Source organism: Mandrillus leucophaeus, unplaced genomic scaffold (genome assembly GCF_000951045.1).
Source record: "Mandrillus leucophaeus isolate KB7577 unplaced genomic scaffold, Mleu.le_1.0 Scaffold267, whole genome shotgun sequence".
Classification (NCBI taxonomy): domain Eukaryota; kingdom Metazoa; phylum Chordata; class Mammalia; order Primates; family Cercopithecidae; genus Mandrillus; species Mandrillus leucophaeus.
In genome coordinates, this window is record NW_012102776.1 from 1,309,780 (window position 1) to 1,335,446 (window position 25,667).

General features: G+C 41.0%; 1 protein-coding gene across 2 annotated transcripts in view; it reads left to right on the plus strand.

Moving 5' to 3' along the window:
* The first annotated feature begins 101 nt into the window (after nt 1-101).
* YAP1 (Yes-associated protein 1) overlaps nt 102-25,667 on the plus strand; it is a 129,299-nt gene continuing 103,733 nt past the window's right edge. The window contains exons 1-2 of one of the 2 annotated variants that reach the window (XM_011984387.1): nt 102-278; nt 3,248-3,498. In XM_011984387.1, the coding sequence (XP_011839777.1) occupies nt 174-278; nt 3,248-3,498 (356 nt within the window). In that variant the 5' untranslated portion in view covers nt 102-173. Of the gene's footprint in view, nt 279-1,552; nt 1,862-3,247; nt 3,499-25,667 lie in introns of those variants that run through there. The other variant, XM_011984388.1, reaches the window with a different exon arrangement.

The following is a 25,667-nucleotide window of genomic DNA, read 5'->3' on the forward strand; positions in this document are numbered from 1 at the left end:
GTCTCCTGGGGGAGTCAAATAATTGTTCTCTTGTTTTCCAGTGTTGATTAGAGGTGGGGGTAGAACCGGTCCATTTAGTTTTTTGCTCTTTCTTTGCACCCCCCGCCGGGCATCAGATCGTGCACGTCCGCGGGGACTCGGAGACCGACCTGGAGGCGCTCTTCAACGCCGTCATGAACCCCAAGACGGCTAACGTGCCCCAGACCGTGCCTATGAGGCTCCGGAAGCTGCCCGACTCCTTCTTCAAGCCGCCGGAGCCCAAATCCCACTCCCGACAGGTAACCTTGTCGCCCCTCTCCCCGCTTCCCCGTCGGGCGGGCCTCAGACCGGGGGGGCGCTCGGGAGCCGCGGCCGCCAGCTCTGGCCAGGGGAGGGGGTTGCGGGAGCTCTAGCTGGGGTGGGGGTCCCGCGGCGAAGTGGAGGAACTGGAGTCGTCCGCTCGGCCGCGGTGACCAGCTCCCCACTCCTCCCAGAGTCCGGGGCTGAGATTTGTTTTTCCTTTCGGAGTTTCTTTCTGCGGTTGCGGCCCCGGGGGGCGTGCTTTCCCTCCTTCCTTTCTTTCTTCCCGGGGTTCCCGGGAGGTTGGCGGGAGTGGAGGAGGGGTGGGGAGGAAGGAAGGGGGTGGGGGAGAGCCGAGCCTGGGCCGCGGTGGGCTTGCACAATGCGCGCGCCTCCGCGCGCTCCGCACCTTCGCTCCCGCCGGGGCCGGGCCGGGAAAGGGGGAGGGGGGCCTCTGGCATTTGTGTGTGGGTGAGTTGCCAGCGGCGGCCGAGTTTGTGAAGTTGAGCCCTGGGCCCCTTTCCTTTGCGGCCTCTCGGTCCACTTCAGTCTCCTGGGGGAGTCAAATAATTGTTCTCTTGTTTTCCAGTGTTGATTAGAGGTGGGGGTAGAACCGGTCCATTTAGTTTTTTGCTCTTTCTTTCCCTCCCCCCTACCCATTTCCCCTCCTCCTCCCCCTCCCGTAAGCATTTATTTTCCTCGCGGCTTAGGCGATTTCTGAATACAGGTTTCGGGCTTCCCCTGCCCAGACTTTCCTGGAAGTTGTTTATGGAGTTCTTTCACCCCTGCGCTTCCCTTGTGTCTTGGAACTTGGGTCGGCTCGCTCTTATCAAACTTAGTAGGTTGCGTGTTGGTTTCCCGATTGTAGGCTATTATTTACAGTCGGCTGAAAAGCTTTTGAATTAGCCACATCTGTACGTTGCGCAGGAACTGAGTTGCGCTTTACAGTACCGAGGTTTTAACACAAGCCTTTGATAATACACTGCGGGTTGACTCATAGGCAAAGTCCTGCCTAGTTCAACTGTGATTAAAAGTTAATGTTTGGGAAGCGATGACTAATTCTAGGATCGCCATTGCTTTTTAATTCTTATTGCGGATATGAACATGGCTGCTTTTCCACATACACAACGTTCGATTATTTTGCCAGCTTGATTCAGCATAGAAGTGAAACTATTTATAATGAGAGTGTTAACATTCCGATAGGTCCCAGTGGTTTTGTTTAGTGTAGGGTTCTCTCTTTTTCCTTCTTTTCTTTTTTCTTCTTTTTTTTTAAAAGAACTTGCTTCAGGCTAAACTTCAGCATAGGAACTTTGCCCAAAAGTTAATAGGTTTTCCAAATACTGCAATGTAGTTAGCCTACTCGGGCTGTAACTTGAGTGGAAAGAAGAGTTGCCGCCCCCACTCCCATTCTCTCTCCTATTTGCAGGCCTGTTGTATATTCTTCTGTCAGAGACCACAGGGTTTTGGAACTCAGAAAAACTCACTTAACCTGATGACAAAAACCCGGGTTAAGGAGGAGGAAGGAAGGAAAAACAATTTAGCTGCTTGCCTAAACAGTTCAATTTGTCAGAAATAGACTTAGGTATGCTTTTTTTCTTACCCCTGGAAGTTGGTTTATGGACTCATTGTAAGTAAATGTGTGTTGGCATGCACCCTGCAGACTACACGGTATTTTTTCAAAGTATACTACACATAGATTGGATCCCCCATTTTGTGACAAAAGAGTCACAACTGGAAAGTGTACTTTTTCTTCTAGTAGATAATTTTTACAAGAATTTATATCCAGCAGTTCTAAAACTCATAAACTATTATAGTTTTGTTTTTAATAAGTTTTTAACAAAGTGTTGCTCATCTGTAAATTGGACTTTTATTTCTGCTAGTGATTTTCTAAATCATACTTATTCTGATGGGACACTCAGAAAGGTATATCACTTTAAGGCATTAATGACTCTACTGAGTCCTTCCGGTTTCCTTACCTTTGTGAATCTAGGAAATTCTAACTTTTTGATAATCAAACTCTTAATTCTAATTAAACACATTTTAAAAACTATGCAAGATTGTGAATAGTAGAATGTAGGTTGTGAATACTATTGTTCACAACACAAACTGGTGACTATAAGTTGTTTTATATACATCCATTTTTCTGTCTTGAAAACTATGTTACAAACGAGAAAACAGGCATATGGAAGTTAACATACTTGTTCAGTGTCACACTAGCCAGCTTAGACTGGAACTCAGATCTTTGGGGTCTGAATGCAGAATTTTTTCTGCTTGTATAGAGTTGTGAATGTCTGTGAGTTCTTAAGTTATAATTGGACTGATAACCTCATTATCTTCTACATACAAAGATATAGTTGAGTTTTTTTCATCTTGTTCATTGTAGATGGCTTTTAAGAACATTTGGGCAGTTCAAATTTGTTGCTTTCATTAAAAATTGTGTAATTTGTTATGATTTCTTTATTGATGGCGTTTTATCATGATGGGAAAAAATGACGAGGGCTTGTTTTTTCTTGGGCTTGACCTAGAAAAAAAAATTAATTACTTAAAACCTAGTAAAAAATGCATATTGTTTGCATTATGTTTATACTTAGAACATTTTAGAACTTGGAAAAGCACCCATAACTGCAGTGACTTTTTAAAAATTAGGTTTTAAAATTCACTATTATTTTTGGAATGTTTTATTCATTCAGTACTAGTTGCCCTTACATGTCTGGTGTGTAGTAGGTGGAAATTCATTAGATGGACTGCTCATCACTAAAAGTAGAAATATAAAACTTATATTAAAATTATATAATATTAAAAGTATCTGTTTGAAAACCTGTGTTCTCCAGTGTCGAATATTAAATGTTGAAATTTTCCTTTGGCACTTAGATACTCGGCTGCAATTAAGCACTGACTGGGAAATTTAAAGGGACTCTCTAAAAAGTTGTGTTTCTTTTTTAATTTTTCATCTTAATATTCCTAATAGGCCAGTACTGATGCAGGCACTGCAGGAGCCCTGACTCCACAGCATGTTCGAGCTCATTCCTCTCCAGCTTCTCTGCAGTTGGGAGCTGTTTCTCCTGGGACACTGACCCCCACTGGAGTAGTCTCTGGTCCAGCAGCTACACCCACAGCTCAGCATCTTCGACAGTCTTCTTTTGAGATACCTGATGATGTACCTCTGCCAGCAGGTTGGGAGATGGCAAAGACATCTTCTGGTCAGAGATACTTCTTAAAGTAAGTGAAAATAATGGTGGGAGACAGTTATCTAAGAAAAATATGTATTGGAGGACACAGTAAAGTGGTGTCAAGATACAGAATATCATTTGTTTTTATGTTTTTTTAATATTTATGTTAAGCTCTAGAGCTCTGTTATATCTCCCATGTATATGTTTAAGTTTGGTATGACCTAAATACCTTTGTTAGCATGGGTAATATTTTGAGAGCTTTACTGAGTCTTGGTTCTGAGCCTCTTTATAATCTTTTCTTTTGTGGAAGTTTGGTTATTCTCATTTTGAGCTTGTGCCAAACCTGTTAATTAGCCTAGCACAAAACAGAGAGAATACCGTGAAAATTTTCAAATTCTGAGAATATTAGGGCTAGCAGCATCTTATGAAGTACGTGTGGTGCTACTTGTATCTTTTTAAATAAATATTTTATTGGTGGAGAACTACAAAATAAGTAGGGCTTTTTGGGGAGTCTAATTTTACAAAGTATTTTAAATTGTGAAATGACAAGCACTACAACTGAAGCTTGATGTGACTTACCAATATTTCCCCCCAAAATGTAAAGGGAAATATAAATTTTTAGGTTTCATACGCAGTCTCTCAGTGGCAAACTTCTTTCAAGCTAGTAGATCTTCACAATAGAAACCCTCCTCTCTGGGAAAACAAAAACATGACCATTGGGTTGTTTATTTTTTTATCAGTCTTTTTGTGTTTAACAAAATGGCAAAATTGCACTAGGCTGAAAAGATCTAAATAGTTTCTCTCCTCTAATTTTGAAATTACAGATAGGACCTCAATTTTTTTCTGGCTTGTTTGGATCAAGTATATATAAAATGTTGACTAAAACTAATTATTATAGACCGAAATTGATGTCTTTAAAAAAGCTCACTTAATAGTGTTTAATCAAGTTGAGATAATAAAGTGAAAAACAGTGTAAGTTTTTATTCAGATCTGTCTTGACAGTCTACTCCTAAGGCAAGTGTAACATTTATTTATCATATCAGGTAATACCATTAAGGATGTTTTGTTGTGTGAATCCTAATATGTGTTTTATATTGATTGTCTTCCAGGGTGGGTTGCTGCTTTGTAATGTAAGATAGAAAATTTCATGACAGACTTACAAAAGAGCAGAGGAAAAAGTTTGATCATGAAAAGTTCGTAGTTTTGTTTTGTTTTGTTTTGTTTCTTTTTTGCCCCCTTTCCTGCAACTTTTTGTTTTTCTTCTTCTTTTTAAAATTCATTTTCTGGTGTCCTGGTATCCATTTCAGAGGATCAGGTTTCAACCAGAACAGTAAAGGGCCTGAGACTGGAAAGTACACACAAGTCTGGCAAACTCATCTGCATGAGCAAGATCATTTGTTCTCAAGCAGACATCCAAAGTAAATGATTGAAAGAGCTGCTAGCTGTGAAGGATGTGTCTTGAAGGGGAAGGGAGTGGAAACAAACCAGGTTGTTAGGAAGAAAAAGAAAGGCTGCACTTTTTTGAACCTCTCCCTGCTGGGTCACATGCTGACCTGGGGAGATTTTTAAACAGCTTAATAGCCTGCTTGCCTTCTTTCTTTGGTGGATGCTGTGGCTAAAAGTATAAGGTTAAAGAGCAACATTTATGCTCTTCTTGTTAGTTCTTTGTATCTTGTAATAATTGCTTGTAGGTGATATCTGCCTACAGTTTCATTATTTTGAATGAATGATCTTTTTTTTTGAGCTGAAATCAGTATTCTAGATACAGTTGGCCTTCCGTATCTGTGGGTTCATTATTCATGGATTCAACCAATCTCTGATTGAAAATATTCAGAAAAAAAAATTACATCTTTGTTGACTAATGTACAAACTTTTTTCCTTGTCGTTATTTCCTAAATAATGTAACAACTATTTATATAGCATTTACATTGTATTATTATAAGTAATCTAGAGATGATATAAAGTATATGGGAGAATATGTATAGGTTATATGCAAATATTATGCCACTTTCTGTGAAAGACCAGAGTGTCTGTGGATTTTAGTACATGTAGGAGGTCCTGGAACCAATCCTTAACCACAGATGCTAAGGAATGACTATTCATTTTTCAATGTTTCCAGTGATTCTTCCTTTGTGAAGAAATGTTTGTCTTAAAGGTATTGATATATGTAGATGGATTAATGAAGGGTATATACCTTCCAGCCCCAGTCACCTCAGTTCACACCTGTCACCTATGGGCCTGTAAGGAAGATAAACCAGGCCAAAATAAATAAATCTCAAATTATGTCATATGAGAAAAGGTTGCAAGGGTAGAGAGATATTTACCTGGAAAAGAAAAAACTGGGAGGAGGAGAGATAAGACATGATTGTTGTTTCAGTGTTTCTGGGGAACTTTCATATGAGAGTAAGATTAGTCCTTATTATATAAGAAATGTGAGGAATTTTGATTCCTTGGAAGAATTTTCTTATATAAAACTTTTCAGAACTGGAAGAGTTTTCCTGGACAGGTAAATCTTGCTCAATAAATGTAGGTAAAATCATGGTTACTTGGTATCTGTCAGGGATTCTGTGCAGGCCCCTAAACCTTGGATGTGGAAGATGAATGCTGTGGGCTTATAAAATTTTGTATTATAAAGAGTATCTGCGTTATGAACAATATGCAATTTGGAGAAATGTTTTGAAATAAGATTATTTCACCTTCTCTAGTTAGCTACTTCCGTGATGTTATGGGCTGTATAGTTGTTATAACTTCTTTTTGTGTACTGAACAGATAAGTGAGGTTAATATCCTAACCATTAGTCAAAGATGATGATCAACTAAGCTTTTGGTGCCAAGTTTCTGTTGTCAAAAGTTCATTTTTATCCCAGTTTTGATGTTTTAAAATAGGGCTGTCTTTGTAATCAATATTTATATACTTTCCTCTTGTATCTAAAGAAGTTTGTTGTTGTCAGCCAGATGTAGAATGAGGATTTAAATTAGTTGCATGTTTTACACTTACTTCCAGAGTGAAACATTTTATTTTAATGCATCTTTTTAGATATTCGTTGGAACTGACTTTTAAGTTACAAGGTCTATAAGTTACAAGGTCTATAACTTACTGAGATTTGTATTTGGCATGAAGAACCTGACTATAAATGGTCCAGACAGGCAAGGCGATGTAATTTGAGAAAAAACTTAGAAATGTTAACTTAAGAAACTACCCAGTTGTTGCCTTGTGACCATAGATGATTGAGTTTTTGAAGTTAGTTGGCCTATCGTCTAGTTTCCAGGCAGCATGATTACTGAAAGATTATAAGCAGGCAATCATTGGTCATTTTAAAGCCCTCCTTAGGTCAGTGAGATCTTGTGGAGAAGACTCGTATCTTATTTTGGCAAGTGATATGGTGGAAGTATGGTGCTAGCTACATTTATCAGTGGCTTGTTTTCAAGCTCTGGGATGAATGTGAAGTATGTAAACAAGGCTTAGCCATGTAATGTTTGTTCTATTGGCATTTACTATTCAAAACCAATTTCTTTACCATTGCATTGAGCTTTCATTTTAAAAGAATTCATTGTCTTTATGACTCTGAGAGTTATTACCTTCTTCAGCTGTCTTATGGTTTTCCTACAGGAAATAGTTCTTCAAGTAGTTGGTCAACAACTTCCTATTTCTTTATAAGCTGCTGAATAACTTCCTGAATCAGTATTCTATAATATCTCTGGTTTCAAGGAGTGTTTTCACTTGCAAGTTTATGATATTGACTCTGATGCCTTGTAACTATTACCATGTTCAAAGACATGTGTTCGTATATATAATGTACCATGTAGGACCTTATAATTTGATTTAAGGAATCTGAATCAGTGATTTTAAAAGTTTGTACATTTGCATTGTTTTAATAATGTTCTAATAATTCTTAAAGGATAGTTTTGTTTCATTTCCATTGTTTATCATTTTCTGAATAACTGGCCACAATGTTTTTAGTCTGTGAAGATTCAGGGTTTTTTGTGGCTGTGATTTGATTAACTTATATTGAGCATGTTGGTATACAATTTTAAAAGGATATGTTTTTCAGAGATTTTTGACATTGTGTGGCATACAGCTTACCCATCTTCCAATATTAATTTGCCCTGTAGATATAATTGATCGCTATCTATAGGCTGATTCTTTCTTTGTTTCTTTTTTTGTTTTTCTTTTTGGAGACAGTCTTGCTCTGTCGCCCAGGCTGGAGTGCAGTGGCGCGATCTTGACTCACTGCAACCTCTGCCTCCTGGGTTCAAGTGATTCCCCTGCCCTGTCTCTACTAAAAACACAAAAATTAGCCAGGCGTGTTGGCGCACACCTGTAGTCCCAGCTACTCAGGAGGCTGAGGCAGGAGAATTGCTTGAACCTGGCAGGTGGAGGCTGCAGTGAGTTGAGATTGAGTCACTCCACACCAGCCTGGGCAACAGAGCCAGACTCTCTCTCAAAAAAAAAAAAAAACCACATACAGTGTATGTTGTTGTCATATACAGTGTACCTGATATGTATACAGTGTATTCAGAACATATAGAATATATCTTCGTAATAAAGATTAGATGTTTTAAAAAGGAAGTTTCATGAAGAATAAGGCTATGCTGTTTCTTTCTGTATCAAGTATAACCCAGTTTTCCCTTTAAAACTGAAAAGCTTGTAATTTTGCCATTAAATGTTAAGTTGCACACGTGCACATGTATACACAAACAAAAAGCCAGTTCAAATTGCAATCACAAAGTATTTCCCTATTTGAGGGAAGGCCAGTCTCTGGGTGTTTGTCTTGCTGTTGAGGCTGAGTGGAGAGAGAAGATGAAAGTACGCCCTCAGCTCTGGGGGGTGGGGGAGAGCTTACTTCTGCTCAGTGGGTGGGCATCACGGGGAAGAATGGCACACAGTGCCACAGTGATTTAGGGAGAAAACCCTGGAGAAACCGTATTCACTGGTGGCAGGAGAAAAACAGTTGGAAAATAGTAGATGTGACAGAGTAAATAGAACATAGAGATTAACATATTGCCTGGGAAAAGTAATGGAATCTTTTCAGTGTGAACTGAGAAAGAAGTTCACTAGAACTTCTTTCTAGAACTAAGAAATATCTCGAAGTTTAAATGTAGCAGACACAATTGACTGCAAGATGGTAGGCTAATTTTCTTTTTAAAGTCACATTTAAAAAAATACCCTTTCCTAAAGCTTTATCTTAGCCATTATAAAAACCAAAACATCTAGGTAGCATTTAAATAGTTGAAACTTGCGGGGAAAAAAACCCCAAAAAAACCCAGGTTTTTACAACCCTAAGATCGGTCCTCTTTAGTTACGTAGAGAAATATTTTACCTTGTAGTTAGAAAAATAATGGGAATTCGCAGCTTAAAATACTCATGCTATCATGACTCTGCATTGCCTTGTACCTTAAGGCTTTGAGGGGAGGTAAACGCTAAACCTTTTTGTTGCGAAAATGTATATTGAAATTTAGGCTTAGGACCAATCAAAGTGAAGTCATTTTAAAAATCAGTTGCTAAGATTTAAGATTATTCAGACTTAATTTGCTACCCTCTGTAATAGCATAATTTAGCCATTAATTGTGGCTTGAAAGTTTTTAATAATAGCTGAGTAGCATTGTATAAAGGGAGGTCTTAAAGAGCTGTGTCGTTCTATAACTGTGGTTACTAAGTGATGCACTTCTGACAAAAAGGGCTTCTGATTCTAGGATTAATCAGAACTTCAAGCCATGAAAGGGACATTGCCGTTTCTATGAAGAAGAATTGCTTCATGGTTCTGGTTGCTCAAGTGCTGTAGCACCAAGTTTCCTGGGAACAAGTACTGCCACCGTGGAAGCACTTTTATTTACGTAGGGCTTGACCCCTTCTAAATGCAAACAAAGAAGTTTGGTTTAAATCACAGCAGTCTTCCCCCTCCCCTCTTTAATATTCTAGACAAGGAAAATGGTCGGTATTTAATCCTCATTTTGCTCCTAGCATGAGAAGAATCATAATTTTTAAACACACCAAGTGATAGTCTGTTGTTTCTGTAAATGATGTTGCAAATTAATAAAATAATGCAAATGGCAGTATCTGTTATTTGGGTTTTCTTCCACCAGATGTTTTCAGTGCTGTATTTGTGGTGAGTGCCATTACTTCATTTGCTGTCACTTTAATTTGTGTCTCTTATCTGTTTATGGGATGTTAGTCACTTGACTATCAAATTCTTCAGCAGAATTCTCAGACTATCAAATTCTTCAGCAGGATTCTCAGTTGGGGGTGGGTGAGGGGACATTTTATTAAAAGCTGCTTCCTTTCTCTTCTTGCAGTTGCCTACTTAACCTAAAGGGAGGAGGATTTTTGTTTTTAAAGTAAGGTATTTATTTGGCCAGTAAGTATGTTTAGAGAGTTGATATTTGCATGAAAATTACTGCAGATTTGATTTGGGATTTGGAGTAAAGATAGTGTGTTTGTTAAAGGGCTTCGACAAAATGGAATGTAGTATATAAAAGTTGCTTGAAATTCAACTTGTAGTATATCCTGAACTGACTGTAATACGGAGCAGGCTTTTGGGATAAGAAGTACACACTTTACCACCTAGGAGGTGAAACAAGATGTGGATTTTTTTTTTCCTGTATATGGAAATAGATGTGGGGTTTTTTTTGTTTTATATTTATAAAACAGTCCTCCCTCACTCTTATTTCTTCATGTACGGTAGTCCCTCCCCACCATCCATGAGTTTCCTTTCCAGAGTTTCAGTTACCTGCCATTAACTGTGGTGTAAAAATATTAAAATGGAGAATTCCAGAAATAATTCATGGCCAGGTGTGGTAGCTCACATCTGTAATCCCAGCACTTTGAGAGGCTGAGGTGGGCACATCAGTTGAGCCCAGGAGTTCACGACCAGCCTGGGCAACGTAACAAGATCTCGTTTCTACTAAAAATACAAAAAATTAGCCAAGCATGGTGGCACCTGCCTGTAGTCCCAGCTACTCAGGAGGCTGAAGTGAAAGAATCACCTGAGCCTGGGAAGTCACGGCTGCAGTGATTGTGCCACTGCACTTCAGCCCAGCCTGGGCAATGGGAGTGAGACCTTGTCTCAAAGCCAAAAACAAAAAACCATAAGCTTTAAATTGCAATGTTCTGAGTAGCATGATGCAATCCTGCAACCTTGTGCTGTCCAGTGTGGAATGTGAATCCTCTCTTTGGCCAATGCATCCACACTGTCTATGCTACCTCCCACCCCACCACCCCACTGGTCACTTAGTAGCCACCTCAGTTGTCAGATCCAAAGACCGTAGTATATATATAGGAGATAGGGTTTGGTACTATCCACTCTTTCAAGTATCCACTGTGGGGTTTGGAACATTTCCCCTGAGGATAAGTGAGGGGCTGCTGCCTCTGATTTTCTGCATTTGTTTTATAAGGTATATGATTTTTTTGTGTTTGTTTGGTTTTTTTTGAGACTGAGTCTTACTTTGTCACCCAGACCTGGAGTGCAGTGGCATGATCGCTGCCCACAGCAGCTTCTACCTCCCAGGCTTGTGTAATCCTCCACCCAGCCTCTTAAGCTGGGACTATAGGCATCCACAACCATGCCTGGCTAATTTTTAAATTTTTTTGTAGAGACAGGGTTTCACTATGTTGCCCAGGCTGGTCTCAAACTCCTGGACTCAAGTGAGCCTTAGGCGTGAACCACCACACCTGGCCAGGCACATGGTTTTTATTATAAAACTAACATTTATTAGAGAGAATCAGAAAATTCAGGAAAAGAGAAAGGGGGCCTGGTGCGGGGGCTCATGCCTGTGATCCTAGCCTTTTGGGAGGCTGAGGCGGGCAGATAACTTGAGGCCAGGAGTTCAAGACCAGCCTGGCCAACAGTAAAAACCGGTCTCTACTAAAAATAGAAGGAGGAAAAAAAAATAGCTGGGCATGGTAGCACATGCCTGTAATCCCAGCTACTCCTTTTGGGAGGCTGAGGCATGAGAATCGTTTGAACCCGGGAGGCAGAGGTTGCAATGAGCCAAGATCACGCCACTGCACTCCAGCCTGGGTGACAGAGCCAGACTCTGTCTCAAAAAAAAGAGAAGGGGGAAATAAAAAGAGAGAAAGGGAAGGAAGCACCAGATTTCTGCCAATGAGAGGTGTTCGAAGGACCTTGTTTTCATAGTCTGTGTATAAACATGTATTTTGAAATTTAATTTTTAGGGAAGTAACCGGTACATTGATTTAGAAAATCCCTTAATACTGTAAGGTTTATAAAGAAAAAAGAGCAGACTGGGCACAGTGGCTCATGCTTGTAATCCCAGCACTTTGGGAGGCCAAGGCGGGCAGATCACCTGAGTTCAGGAGTTTGAGACCAGCCTGGCTAACATGGTGAAACCCCATCTGTACTAAAAAATACAAAAATTAGCCAGGTCTGGTGGCAGGTGCCTTAATTCCCAGCTACTTGGGAGGCAGAGGCAGGATAATCATTTGAACCTGGGAGGCGGAGGTTGCAGTGAGTCGAGATCGAGCCATTGCACTCCAGCCTGGGGGACAAGAGAGAGACTTCCCTCAAAAAAAAAAAAGAGAAAAACAGCAGTGACCCTCTTTTCTTTATCTCTGACTTGCCTTCTTCAGAGGCAAACACTTTCCACTCCTTTTAGGTGTTTTTTCCCCAGGTACTTTTAAAATTTCCATATTTATAAAATATATTACATTGCTCTTTCTTGAATTTTCATCACCCCTCAAAATCCTTCTTTTCTTAATCATCCCATTATAATGCCTATAATTGTTTTGTTAAATGTGTTTACAATATGACAATTCATGTTGTACCTACAGCTGAGTCATATAATGTACTATGATTTTCTGGAAACTTCTGTATTTCCTTGCCTGACCAGTTGTTAATTGCCATGATTTTTTGTTTTTATTTCTGTTGCTTTTTGCCCACCTTGGAGGTATCCTCAGAGTCCTTTGTCTTCCTGCTCTGTGCTAGACTTGTTGCTTCGGAGTTGTCATATTAGAATGTTCCTTGGTTTTCATCCTAGGGAGTCTCTGGATCACTCTTATGGGTTGGATACCCAATTTTTCTCTTTCTTTATTTGCTCACTCTTTGAGTTCATCCCCTAGAAATTTGCAGAGGAAACGGGTACATGGGAGGTAGCTGTGTTGAGATCTCTTGTGTCTAAAACTATCTTTCTCTGTTAACATTTAGTGGGCAGTTTGGTTGTAGCATTTAAGGTTATTTTCTCTTGAAATTTTGATGGCATTACTCCATTTTCTTTTGTTTGTTTGTTTGTTTTTTTTTGAGACAGAGTCTTGCTCTGTCGCCCAGTCTGGAGCGCAGGGGTGCGATCTCAGCTCACCGCAACCTCTACCTCCCAGTTTCAAGCGATTCTCCTGCCTTAGCCTCCCGAGTAGCTGGGACTACTGGCGTGTGCCACCACACATAGCTAATTTTTGTATTTTTGGTAGAGACAGGGTTTCACCATGTTGGCCAGGCTGGTCTTGAACTCCTGACCTCAAGTGATCCGCCCGCCTTGGCCTCCCAAAGTGCTGGGATTACAGGAGTGAGCTGCTGCGCCCAGCACTCCATTTTCTTCTAGCTTCCAGTTTGTTAATTGAGTGTTTGCTTTCCTCGGGGATTTTAGTGTTTTGTTCTTTATATTGGGGGTCTGAAATTTCATTATGTCCTTTGATATGCTCTTTTAAAATTCATTGTAAACAATGCCTGGTCATGTATCAGTTCATATAAAGAAACTCGGTCTTCAGTATGGATGATGCCCCTCAAGATTTTGCAGTACAGTTGCCCTAACGTACAATTTCAGGCATGGGATCTTTCAGTCCTGGAAGACATTTCTTTTGTTAGTTCCCAGGTAATTTCTTCCAGACTGTTTTATCTTTTCTTTTTTTCTGGAATTCTTGCTAGTCAGAGTAACTCTTACTTTATTTTCTTATCTTATCCCACTGTTTTCTTTCACTTAACATTTTGTTATGTTTTCTGGGAGATCCCTTCAAATTTAACTTTTAATTTTTCTGTTGATTTTGTTTTGTTTTGTTTCTGAGATGATGTGGAGGGGAGTCTCACTCTGCTGCCCAGGCTGTAGTGCAGTGGTGCAATCTCAGCTTACTGCAACCTCTGCCCCCTGAGCTCAAGCAGTCCTCCCTCCTCAGTGTCCTAAGTAGATGGACCACAGATGCACATCACCATGTTTGGCTAAGTTTTTGTGTTTTTGGTAGAAATGGGGTTTCACCGTGTTTCCCAGGGTTGGTCTCAGACTCCTGAGCTCATGAGATCTGCCCGCGTCTGCCTTCAAAAGTACTGGGCTTACAGGGATAAGCTATGGTGCCTAGCCAGATTGATTGATTGATTATTGATTGATTTAGAGACAAGGTCTTCCTCTGTTGCCCAGGCTGGAATGCAGCGGCACGCTCAGGGCTCACTGCAGCCTCGACGTCTAAACCTCAGGTGGTCCTCCTGCCTCAGCCTCCCCAAGTAGCTGGGACTGGCTAATTTTTGTGTGTGTATGTTTTGTAGAGACAGTGTTTTACCATGTTGCCCAGGCTGGTGTCAAACTCCTGGGCTCAAATGATCCACCCACCTTGGCCTCCCAAAGTGCTGGGGTTAGAGATGTGAGCCAGTGCACCTGGCCTGATTTTCTTTTTTCCCCAAAAAACTATTTCTCATTCTTTTTTTTGAGACAGAGCCTCGCACTGTCACCCAGGCTGGGGTGCAGTGGCACAATTTTGGCTCACTGCAGCCTCTGCCTCCTGGGTTCAAGTGATTCTCCTCCTTCAGCCTCCTGAGTAGCTGGGATTACAGGCACCTGCCACCGTGCCTGGCTAATTTTTTTATATTTTTAGTAGAGATGGGGATTTACCATGTTAGCCAGGCTGGTCTCAAACTCCTGACCTCAAGTGATCCGCCCACCTCAGCCTCCCAAAGTGCTGGAATTACAGATGTCAGCCATATCATGCCTGGCCTGTTTATCGTTCTTAATCTCCAGTGAGTCTTGTGAGCTCATTGTTTGTTTGTTATTTTTAATAACATGCTGTTCTTACTTTATGGATGTAGTAATGTAATATCTTCCTTGGGATATTATACTGTTTCTTTTTATATTTTGTGCTGATGCCTTCATTGTCTAGGTGGGCTTCATTGGAGAGTAATACAATAGGGGCCAAGCCCTGAAGTTGCAGGGACCCCTGAATGCCACTGTCTTAGTAATTTCCTCTTTTAGCGGCCACTATCTCTAGCTAAAAGTCTGCCAGTCTGGAGAGCACCAGTGGTGATGGGGGTTAGGACTGAATACCAGTGTTCTTGGGCTTGACAGTGTGGGGCCTCATCCCTGCTGTCAGCTATGTCATGTGTTTGAATCCAAAGTCTCCAGGTCTGTTTCTCTGAAATCTCAATAATCAGTTTCCTCCTTGGGCTGAGCAGAGAGGTATGCAGTAGGTTTTTAAAAAGTTGTATGTAAGCTGAATTTTTCTGAATCCAGCTTATAATTACAGGTTGACTATAGAAAGTTGCCAATTTTCTAAACCCAAAACAGTGACTATTAGCCATTTTTTATGATTTGATTTAAACATTACAAAGTCACTTTACTGAATCCTTGATATGGTTTGGCTGTGTTCCCACTGAAATCTCAACTTGAATTTTATCTCCCAGAATTCCCACGTGTTGTGGGAGGAACCCAGGGGGAGGTAGTTGAATCATGGGAGCCAGTGTTTCCCATGCTATTCTGGTGATAGTGAATAAGTCCCATGAGATATAACGGGTTTATCAGGGGTTTCCGCTTTTGCTTCCTCCTCATTTCTCTCTTGCCCCCGCCTTGTAAGAAGTGCCTCTCGCTGCCCGTCATGATTCTGAGGCCTCCCCAGCCATGTGGAACTGTAAGTCCAATTAAACCTCTTTTTCTTCCCAGTCTTGGGTATGTCTTTATCAGTAGCATGAAAATGAACTAATGCAGTACATTGGTATCAGTAGAGTGGGGCATTGCTGAAAAGATACTGAAAAATGTGGAAGTGACTTTGGAACTGGGTAACAGAGGTTGGAACAGTTTGGGAGACTCAGAAGAAGACAAGAAAATGTGGGAAAGTTTGGAATTTCCTAGAGACTTGTTGAATGGCTCTGACAAAAGTACTGATAGTGATGTGAACAGTAAGGTCCAGGCTGAGGTGGTCTCAGATGGGAATGAGGAACTTGTTGGGAACTGGAGCAGGGGTGACTCTTGTTACATTTTAGCAAAGGGACTGGTGACAGTTTGCCCTTTTCCTAGAGATTTGTGGAACTTTGAACTTGAGAGAGATGATTTAGGTATCTGGCCAAAGAAATTTCTAAGCAGCAAAGCATTCAAAAGGTGACTTGGGTGCTGTTAAAAGCATTTAGTTTTATAAAGGAAGCAGAGCATAAAAGTTCAGAAAATTTGCAGCCTGACAATGCAGTAGAAAATAAAAACCCATTTTCTGAGGAGAAATTCAAGAGAGTTGCAGAAATTTGCATAAGTAGCAAAGAAACTAATGTTAATCCCAAAGACCACGGGGAAGATGTCTCCAGGCCATATCAGAGACCTTCACGGCAGCCAGTCCCATCACAGGCCTGGAGGCCCAGGAGGAAAAAGTGGTTTTGTAGGCTGGGCCAGGGTCCCCCTGCTGTGTGCACTCTAGGGACTTGGTGCTCTGTGTCTCAGCCACTCCAGCTGTGGCTGAAAGGGGCCAACATACAGCTCAAGCTGTGGCTTCAGAGGGTGGAAGCCCCAAGCCTTGGCAGCTTCCACTTGGTGTTGAGTGTGCAGTTGCACAGAAGTCAAGAATTCAGGTTTGGGAACCTCTGCCTAGGTTTCAAATGTATGGAAATGCCTGGATGTACAGGCAAAAGTTTGCTGCAGGGGCGGGGCCCTGATGGAGAACCTCTGCTAGGGCAGTGCAGAAGGGAACTGTGGGGTTGGAGCCCCCACACAGAATCCACACTGGGGCACTTCCTAGTGGAGCTGTGAGAAGAGGGCCACCATCCTCCAGACCCCAGAATGGTAGATCCACTGACAGCTTGCGTCGTGCTCTTGGAAAAGCTGCAGACACTCAGTGCCAGACTGTGAAAGCAGCCAGGAGGGAGGCCGTAACCCTGTAAGGCCACAGGGGTGGAGCCGCCCAAGACTATGGGAATCCATCTCTTATGTCAGTGAGACCTGGAGTAACAGGAGATCATTTTGGAGCTTTAAAATGTGACTCTCCCACTGGATTTCAGACTCACGTGGGCCCTGTAACCCCTCTGTTTTGGCCAATTCCTTCCATTTGGAACAGCTGTATTTACCCAATACCTATACCCCCATTGTATCTAGGAAGTAACTAGCTTGCTTTTGATTTTACAGGCCCATAGGTGGAAGGGACTTGCCTTGTCTCGGGTGAGACTTTGGACTGTAGGCTTTTGGGTTAATGCTGAAATGAATTAAGACTTTGGGGGAACTGTTGGGAAGGCATGATTGGTTTTGAAATGTGAGGACATGAGATTTGGAGGGGCCAACGGCGGCATGATATGATTTGGCTGTGTCCCCACTGAAATCTCAACTTGAGTTGTATCTCCCAGAATTCCCATGTATTGTGGGAGAGACCCCGGGGGCAGGTAATTTAATCATGGGGGCTGGTCTTTCCTGTACTATTCTCATGATATTGAATAAGTCTCACGAGATCTGATGGGTTTATCAGGGGTTTCCCCTTTTGCCGCTTCTTCATTTCTCTCTTGCCGCCATCATGTAAGAAGTGCGTCTCACCTTCCACCATGATTCTGAGGCCTTCCCAGCCACGTGGAACTGTAAGTCCAGTTAAACCTCTTTTTCTTCCGAGTCTCAGGTATGTCTTTATCAGGACTGTGAAAATGAACTAATACAATCCTTAAGTGCTTTTAACAAGCAAGTGCTTACTTCAGTTATATTTGTCCTTATCAGTATCAGTTTTGCTAGCTTACCTTTTTGTGTGTTAGATTTTCTTAAAGGGAGAATTATAGACTGTGACACCAGAGTAGTTAGCATTGATTGGACAGAATTTTGTTCAGAAGGTCTAGATTCTGGTCAGAGAGACTGGAGACATAATTCCTATTCTTACGTATGATAAGGGAGGTAGTCCTATCTGTTCATATGCCATTTCCAAGTTCTTTGTCTAGTTAATATACACAGCTTTAAAAATTAGGGCTTTAAAGTAGAACAGCCTTATAGAATTATTGGCCTCTCCCTCTCTTCCTTTGCCTCTCCCTCTCTTCCTTTCTTACCTCCCTCCCTCCCTCTTTGCTTCCCTCGCCCCAAACCCTGTGTCCCCTCCCCACTCTCCTGACGCTGTCTCTTTCTTTCTCTCATCAGTATAGATGGTGGTAGGAAAACGTTTATACATATCTAAATTGATTCGGTAATTGTAAATATGCAGTATACTGCATAGGTTAACCCTGAGATGTATTTAACTGGATTTTGTCTCAGTTTTTCCCTGGCAAGTGGTGTTCATTTAATAGAGAACTCAAAAGAGTAGCCTGCGTTCAGTCCTTAATAGACCATTGTTGATGTCATAGAATATTTTTTTTTTCTATATACTATCATATGGTCAAGTAAGCATTTTTAGAGAATGAGTTAGAATTTCATGAAGGCTGGGTTTAGGTTAAAATACATTCATCCGGGCCAGATGCAGTGGCTCACACCTGTAATACCAGCACTTTGGGAGGCTGAGGTAGGCGGATCACGAGGTTAGGAATTCAAGACTAGCCTGACCAACATCGTGAAACCCTGTCTCTCCAAAACACAAAAATTAGCCGTGCATGATGGTGGGTGCCTGTAATCCCAGCTGCTCGGGAGGCTGAGGCATGAGAATCTCTTGAACCCGGGAGGCAGAGGTTGCAGTGAGCCAAGATTGCACCATTGCATTCCAGCCTGGGCAACAGAGCGAGACTCTGTCTCCAAAAAAAAAAAAAAAAAAATTCACCCATAGGTGATGGCTGAGATGTGTTAGGACCCCTTATTGTTTTTTATCTCAAGTTGAATTTCTCCAGGTCTCCTTTTCAGCAATCTCGTCCTTGTTTAGGTAAAAAGTGGTTACATGGGAAAATCTGTTGTGTTGGGTGAAAAGGAAGCAAACCTTTTTTTTTTTTTTTTTTTTTGAGGTGGGATCTCGCTCTGTCACCCAGGCTGGAGTGGTGCAGTGGCGCTATCTCAACTCACTGCAACCTCCACCTCCACCTCCGGGGTTCAAATGATACTCCTCCCTCAGCCTCCCCAGCAGCTGGGATTACAGGCATGCACCACCACACCTGGCTAATTTTTGTAGAGATGGGGTTTTGAACTATTGACCTGAAGTTATCCGCCTGCCTCAGCTTCCCAAAGTGCTGGGATTATAGGTGCGAGCCACTGTGCCCGGCCAGAAACCTTTTAAAACTGCATGCAAGCAAAACCAGACCAGAGCATTGTATAGCTGTCAGAGAAGAGGGTTTTCTGAGTCGTAAAAGGTATTAAAATAGTGAATGGTGTGAGGAAGAGTGGAACAGAATTTGGTACACCTTAGTTCATGTAAAATAAGAAAGTGTGTTAGAATAGCCAAGTGGTAAGGTTTAAAATGAGCTAAATAAATGGAGATTCCTAGAGACCCTGCCTGGAACCAATTCTTACCAGTGTTAGGGTCACAGTTAAAATTTCCCGAGCTCTCCTGGATAACGATTGATTGATTGATTGATGGGTTGATTGACAGGCTGTCATTCTGGTTGCCCAGGCTGGAGTGCAATAGCATGATCTAGGCTCACTGCGGCCTCAATCCTCTGGATTTAGGTGATTCTCCACCTCAGCCTCCTGAAGAGCTGGAATTACAAGAGTGTGCCACCACACCTGGCTAATTTTTGTGTTTTTAGTAGAGATGGGGTCTTGTCATGTTGCCCAGGCTGGAATCAAACTCCTGGACTCAAGCAGTCTGCTCACTTCAGCCTCCCAAAATGCTGGGTTTACAGGCGTGAGCCACCACACCTGGCCTCTCCTGGATAACTACTTTTTTTTTTTTTTTTTTAAGATTTAAAAAAACTGGTAAAGAGTTGTCCAAATACAGATGTTTCTGTTTTTCCTCTACACATGTTCAGACTGATACAGGTTATGTTTCCAAAATCATGTAGTTTGGATGAGTTCCAAATGATGTAATAGGATCACTTTTGACCCCTCCCAGCTGGAGGGTATGCAGGCTTTCCTGTTAGGACTAGTACAGATCTCTTCTTATGGGTGAGAAAATAGTCACTGTTTCTTCACAATGATATGTAAGTGTCATTGTCCTCTGTATTTGAGGATAAACCATGCCCTTTTTATACCTGTCTGCTTTGAGTTAGTGCCTGTCATACTGCAGATAAGAATTTGCACAGCTTATCAATAAGCCAGTTCTCCCTCTTCCCTCAAATACTGGGTGGTTTTCTCAAAAAAGACCCACATGGTTCTGGATGAAGTGTTCAATTACTTGCTTTGATGTAGTTTTAGTTTCTAAAACTATAGCCCAAAAAAGTAGCCAATGCTTAGTCTTTAGTAGGCCATTGTCAGTGTTGTTCTTCCTGCCCTTCTTTTCTATGAACTCACTATAAGTGCTTTTGATCTCTTGATTTTATAAACACCTATGTAGTGGTTTTATGTAGCAGGCATTGTTCTAAGGGTTTACTGGATCCCACTCTGTGTAATTGGGACAAAATTAATAACATGTCAGTCTTGATGGACTGGGTAGGTCTCAAAACTTCATTGTTAGTCGTCTGTCTTGTTTGTCTTTTCATGGTAACTGTCCCTCACGATTGAGGCTATGAGTTCAATAGAGATCTTGCCATCTTTGTTCAGCATTGTGTGTGTAGCTCTTGATACATTTATTGGCAGATGACATGACATAGACGGCTCATTTATTTCAGAGTCCATCGGTCGATAGTCTTCCTGATTGATGACTGTAGTTTCTGCATAATTCTGATTGCCCTTTTCACTCTTGAAAGTATCCCACAATGGATGATAGATTACATATGCGAACTAGAGTATTTATTATGTGTATTCTGAAGTTAATTTGATGAGTTTGAGGTTATTTTTAAGCTTTAACAGGAACTATTAAAAAAAGATACTCTTTGTCTTCTGGATATAAAGCAACAGTATATGGTATTATATGGTGTTACAAATTTTGTTCCATAGACAGTGAATATCTGATTGCTTTAGGATTAATTGAGTAAGAAATTCTGTTGTCAAAGTGATACCAAGCCTAGCCAACATGACGAAACCCTGTCTCTACTAAAAATATAAAAATTAACCGGGCATGGTAGTGTGCACCCGTAATCCCAGCTGTTCGGGAGGCTGAGGCAGGAGAATCACTTGAAGGTGGAGATTGCAGTGAGCTGAGATCTCACCACTGCATCCCAGCCTGGGCAACAGAGCGAGACCCTGTGTCAAAAAAACAGAAAAAAAAAGTGATACCAATGAGCAGACAACTCTGGGAGGCTGAGAGAAAAGTCATGAGGTGGTAGCATGGGTCAGATAGTACTCAAGTCACACTTAAAGGAGTTAGCATTTTCAACTAGTGATTGTGCGGACATTGGAGGAGTCAAAGACAGAGCTGCCAAAAGGTTTTCTGGTAAAACCAAAGGTCTTTTCCCTCCCCACCTTGAATGACATTGCATCTCAAGAGAGTCTTCGCTTGATGCTGTTAATTAATTAATTTCAGTTTACTTTGCACTCTTTGAGGTTTTTTTTCATTTTTTGAAAAACAGTTCTTCTGATATCAAAACACTTGAAAAGCCATTTAATGACTTGGTTTTATTCACTGCTTGAGACAGATTGTTTCAAAGTGAGGACCATGCATTACATGAACATTGTTAACTATAATTGCATCCTGTATACATTTTTTAAAGGTTTGTTTTGATGTTGGCACCTGATTAAGATTTTCCTTTTTTGCTACTTTTTGACCCTGTTTGCCAGAAAATGCTGGTTGAAAGGGATTGTTTGCATTTCATTTTTTTGGTAAATTCAGCTTCATGTTCATTTGTTTACCAATAAACTTATTAGAATTGTGCAAAGTGAATATAAACCTTTTACATACATTGGTTACTCCTGTTTTAGTTAGTAATTATCACTGCAAATTGAATTAATAGTAAAATGTGTAAAACATTACTATTTTTTACTTTTTTTATTTTTTACTGGCGTAGGGGCCAGGCGTAGTGGTTCACGCCTGTTATCGCAGTGCTTTGGGAGGCCGAGGCAGGAGATCACCTGAGGTCAGAAGATGGAGACCAGCCTGGCCAACATAATGAAACCCTGTCTCTGTCTCTACTAAAAATACAAAAATTAGCTGGGAGTGGTGGCATGTGCCTGTAATCCCAGCTACTCTGGAGGCTGAGGCAGGAGAATCATTTGAACCGAGAGTTGGAGGTTGCAGTGAGCCAAGATCGCACCACTGCACTCCAGCCTGGCAACAGAGTGAGACTCTGTCTCAAAAATAAATAAATTAATTCATTTAAAAAATACTAGGATTTTAGTTTAAAAGATTTTTAAACTATAATTCTTACTAAACTCTAGGATTTTAAATGTATTAATAAAACTTTTGTGGCACACAGGAGTTTTGGTTTTTTTGAGGGGACAGAGTCTCATTCTGTTACCCCAGGGATGGAGTACAGTGGTGATCTCAGCTCACTGCAGCTTCTACCTCCTGGGTTCAAGCAATTCTCCTGCCTCAGCCTCCTGAGTAGCTGGCACTACAGGCATGCGCTACCATGCTCGGCTAATTTTTGTATTTTTTGTAGAGAGGGAGTTTCACCATGTTGTCGAGGCTGGTTTCAAACTCCTAGGCCCAAGTGATCTGCCTGTCTCAGCCTCCCGCAGGGCTGGAATTACAGGCATATGCCACCACGCCTGGCCTAGAATTCTTTATCTAATGTCAAAGTTTAATATGGTTTTGGAAGGAAGTTACGAGTTTCACAAATGCTTATAATTAAGAAGTAAATTTAGTTGACAATAGCATATTAGGCTGTTAAGATTTCAACTCTGCTGTTTTATAGGAAGTCACATGGAGGTCATTTACTGTTACTGATTATCTTAGTCACCTTGGGCAGCCATTTAAAAAAAATACCATAGACCGAGTGGCCCAAACGGAGAAATTTATTTCTCGTTGTTTTGGCATGGTAGATTTCATCCTGAGGTCTCTTCTCTTGGTTTGTAGGTGGCTGTCAATCTCTCTGCTTGCTCAGACGACTGCTTTTTGTACATAGAGGAAGAAAATACACACTCTCATGTCATTTTTTGTAAGGGAACTGATTTCATCATGAGGACCCCACCACCCTCATGACCTGATCTAATCATAATTAACTCCCAAGACCCTGTCTCCAAATGTCAGCACATTGAGAGATGAGTGCTTCAGTGATGACTTGGGAGGACACAGATATTTAGTCCAAAACACCGTCTTAACTGAAAAGAGTTTGCATTATGGACATTTATGTTTGAAAAAATCAGCTATTTAGGTAGTGATGGTCTCTCACTTTATTTGGCATTGACTTGTTAGGGAAACCTTTTGCTTTCTCATTTCAAGGTGCTAGATTAGCACCTTATTATCATACGTACTCTGTTATTATGATTTAGAAATATCAAGATGCTATAAACAGCAAGGAATTATGTGCAGATATACGATTAAGAGTGGGATTTTTTTTTTTACATCTCAGTATTGTTCTCCATGTTATTTAGAGGTATGTACTATGTCTTAATATGCTATGGTATGGTTTTTTTTGATCTATGAAAAATTAAATATATATATATATATAAAAGAATGCATAAAACACACTTATTTTAAATAGCAATTTTGATGGAAATACCCTTCCAGGTTAACCACTCTCCAGGTTAATAAAGAGAATATTGCTAGTTCCTTAGAAGCCTTGCATGTACCTCTCACAGATCACATCCCTTTCCCTCTATCCAGAGGTAACTTCTGGCCTTTATCTTACCTTTTTTTTAAATTTGAGAGAGAGAGTCTCACTCTGTTGCCCAGGCTGGAGTATAGTGGCCTGATCACTGCTCACTGCAGCCTTGACCTCCTGGGCTGAAGAGATCCTCTGACCTCAGCCTCCTGAGTAGCTGGGACTGCAGGTACATGCCACCATACCAGCTAATTTGTTTCTTTGAGATGGAGTTTCACTATTTTTGCCCAGGTTGGACTGTAGTGACGCAACCTCAGCTCACTGCAGCCTCCACCTCCTGGGTTCAAGTGATGCTCCTGCCCCAGCCTCCTGAGTAGCTGGGATTAAAAACGCACGCTGGCTAATTTTGTATTTTTAATAGAGTCAGGATTTCACCATGTTGGCCAGGCTGGTCTTGAACTCCTGACCTTAGGTGATCTGCCCACTGTAGCCTCCCAAAGTGCTGGAATTACAGCCTGACCATAATTTTTAATTTTTAATTTTTTGTAGAGATGGTATCTCTCTATGTTGTCTAGGCTGGATTATTTTTTAGTTTTACCATCTACATGTGTATTTGTTTCAGTTACCTACTACTGCATTACAAACTACCCTAAAACTTATGGCTTAAAACAACCATTTTATTGTATCTTACAAATTTGTGAATTAGGAATTCAGTCAAGGCACATCAGGGTGATTCTTTTCCGTGTAGCATTGATGGAGGTCACTCAGTGCCATTCAGCTGGCAGTCTGGATCCAAAGATAGCTTCACTCATAGGTCTTGCTTACACTTTGGTGTGGATGGCTGGAAGGCAGGGCTTAGCTGGAACTATCTACCAGAGTGTGTGTACGTGTCCTTTCTAGCATTGCGGTCTGAAGGCAGTTGGATTTCTTAAATGGCAGCTGAGATTTCCTAGAGAGGCGACTTCAAGAGGCTTGGGCAGAAGTTTCAAGCTTCTTACAACCTAACCTTAGACATCCCCTTGTATTGGTCAGGCTGATCACCAAGACCAGAATGGATTCAAGCCAAAGGAATTAGACTTCATTTTTCAGTGGGAGGAATAGCAAAAAATGGTGGTCATTTTTAATTTGCCACAGTTCTTATAATCTAATTTTTAAAATTTTATATAAAGTAATATCTGCAAACATTTTTGCAGTTGGCGTCTTCTGATCAATTTTGTGGGACTCATGAATGTTAGTGTAGTTCATCTTTATTGCTGTATAGTTATTTTCGTAGCTGTATGGCTCTATTGTATGGCTAGACCACAGTTTATCCATTCTGTCATTGAGGAACATTTGTGTTATATAATGATGTTGCAGTGAACATTCATGTGTATGTCTTCTATGCAAGGATTTCTCTGTGTACATATATAAGAATTTTTCTAGGCTGTGTAAGAGTGAAATTGCTGGGTCACAGGATAAGTATGTGCATCTTAACATGACAGTCCAGTGCATGGTGTTTTTGCTTGTCTTCTGTGTTTATATTAGTATACCATTGTGGTTTTAACTTACATTGCTTGGATCACCAGTGGATCTGATATATTTTCATATACATTTTGGCCATTTATTTTACTTTCTAAAGTGCTTGCTCAAATGTTTTATCCACTGTTCTTTTGAATTTTTCACCCTTTTCCTGTATGATAACTGCTTGCTTTTAATCCTCTCATGTGCCTAGGACATGGAGCCATTTTTCCTTTTTTGTTGAGACAGGGTCTCCGTTGCCTAGGCTGGAGTGCAGTGGCACAATCTCAGCTCACTGCAGCCTCTATCTCCCAGGCCGAAGTGATCCTCTCACCTCAGCCTCCTAAGTAGGTGGGGCTACAGGTGGGTACTGCTACCATGCCTAGGTAATTTTGTTTTTGTTTTTTTGGTAGAGATGGAATTTCACCATGTTGCCCAGGCTGGTCTCGAACTTCTGGGCTAAAGTGATCCACCTGCCTCAGCCTCCCAAAGTACTGGGATTACATACAGGCATGAGCCACTGCACGCCTCATTTTTCTATATTCGAAAAGTTTTCATATATATGTCTTTAATCTTCTTGGAATTGACTATGAATAATATGAGTGTAGGAGTTTTTTTTCTCAAATGGGTATCCAGTTTTCCTAGGACCATTTACTGAAAATTTCACTCCTCACTGATTAGTGATTCCACCTCTGTCCATAAAAGTTGCATAGATCTTTTACTGTATCCTGTTTGTTGTCTTTCTATTGCTGTGTCAGTTGCACTGTCTTATTTACTAGAACATTAGAATATGTCTTGATAGTAGAGAAAGTCCTTTTATCTTGTCTTGGCTGTTCTTTGTTATAGTCAAATAAATTTAAGAATTGGCCTGTAAAGTTCTGAAAAGGACCTCTTGAAATTCTGAGATTGCA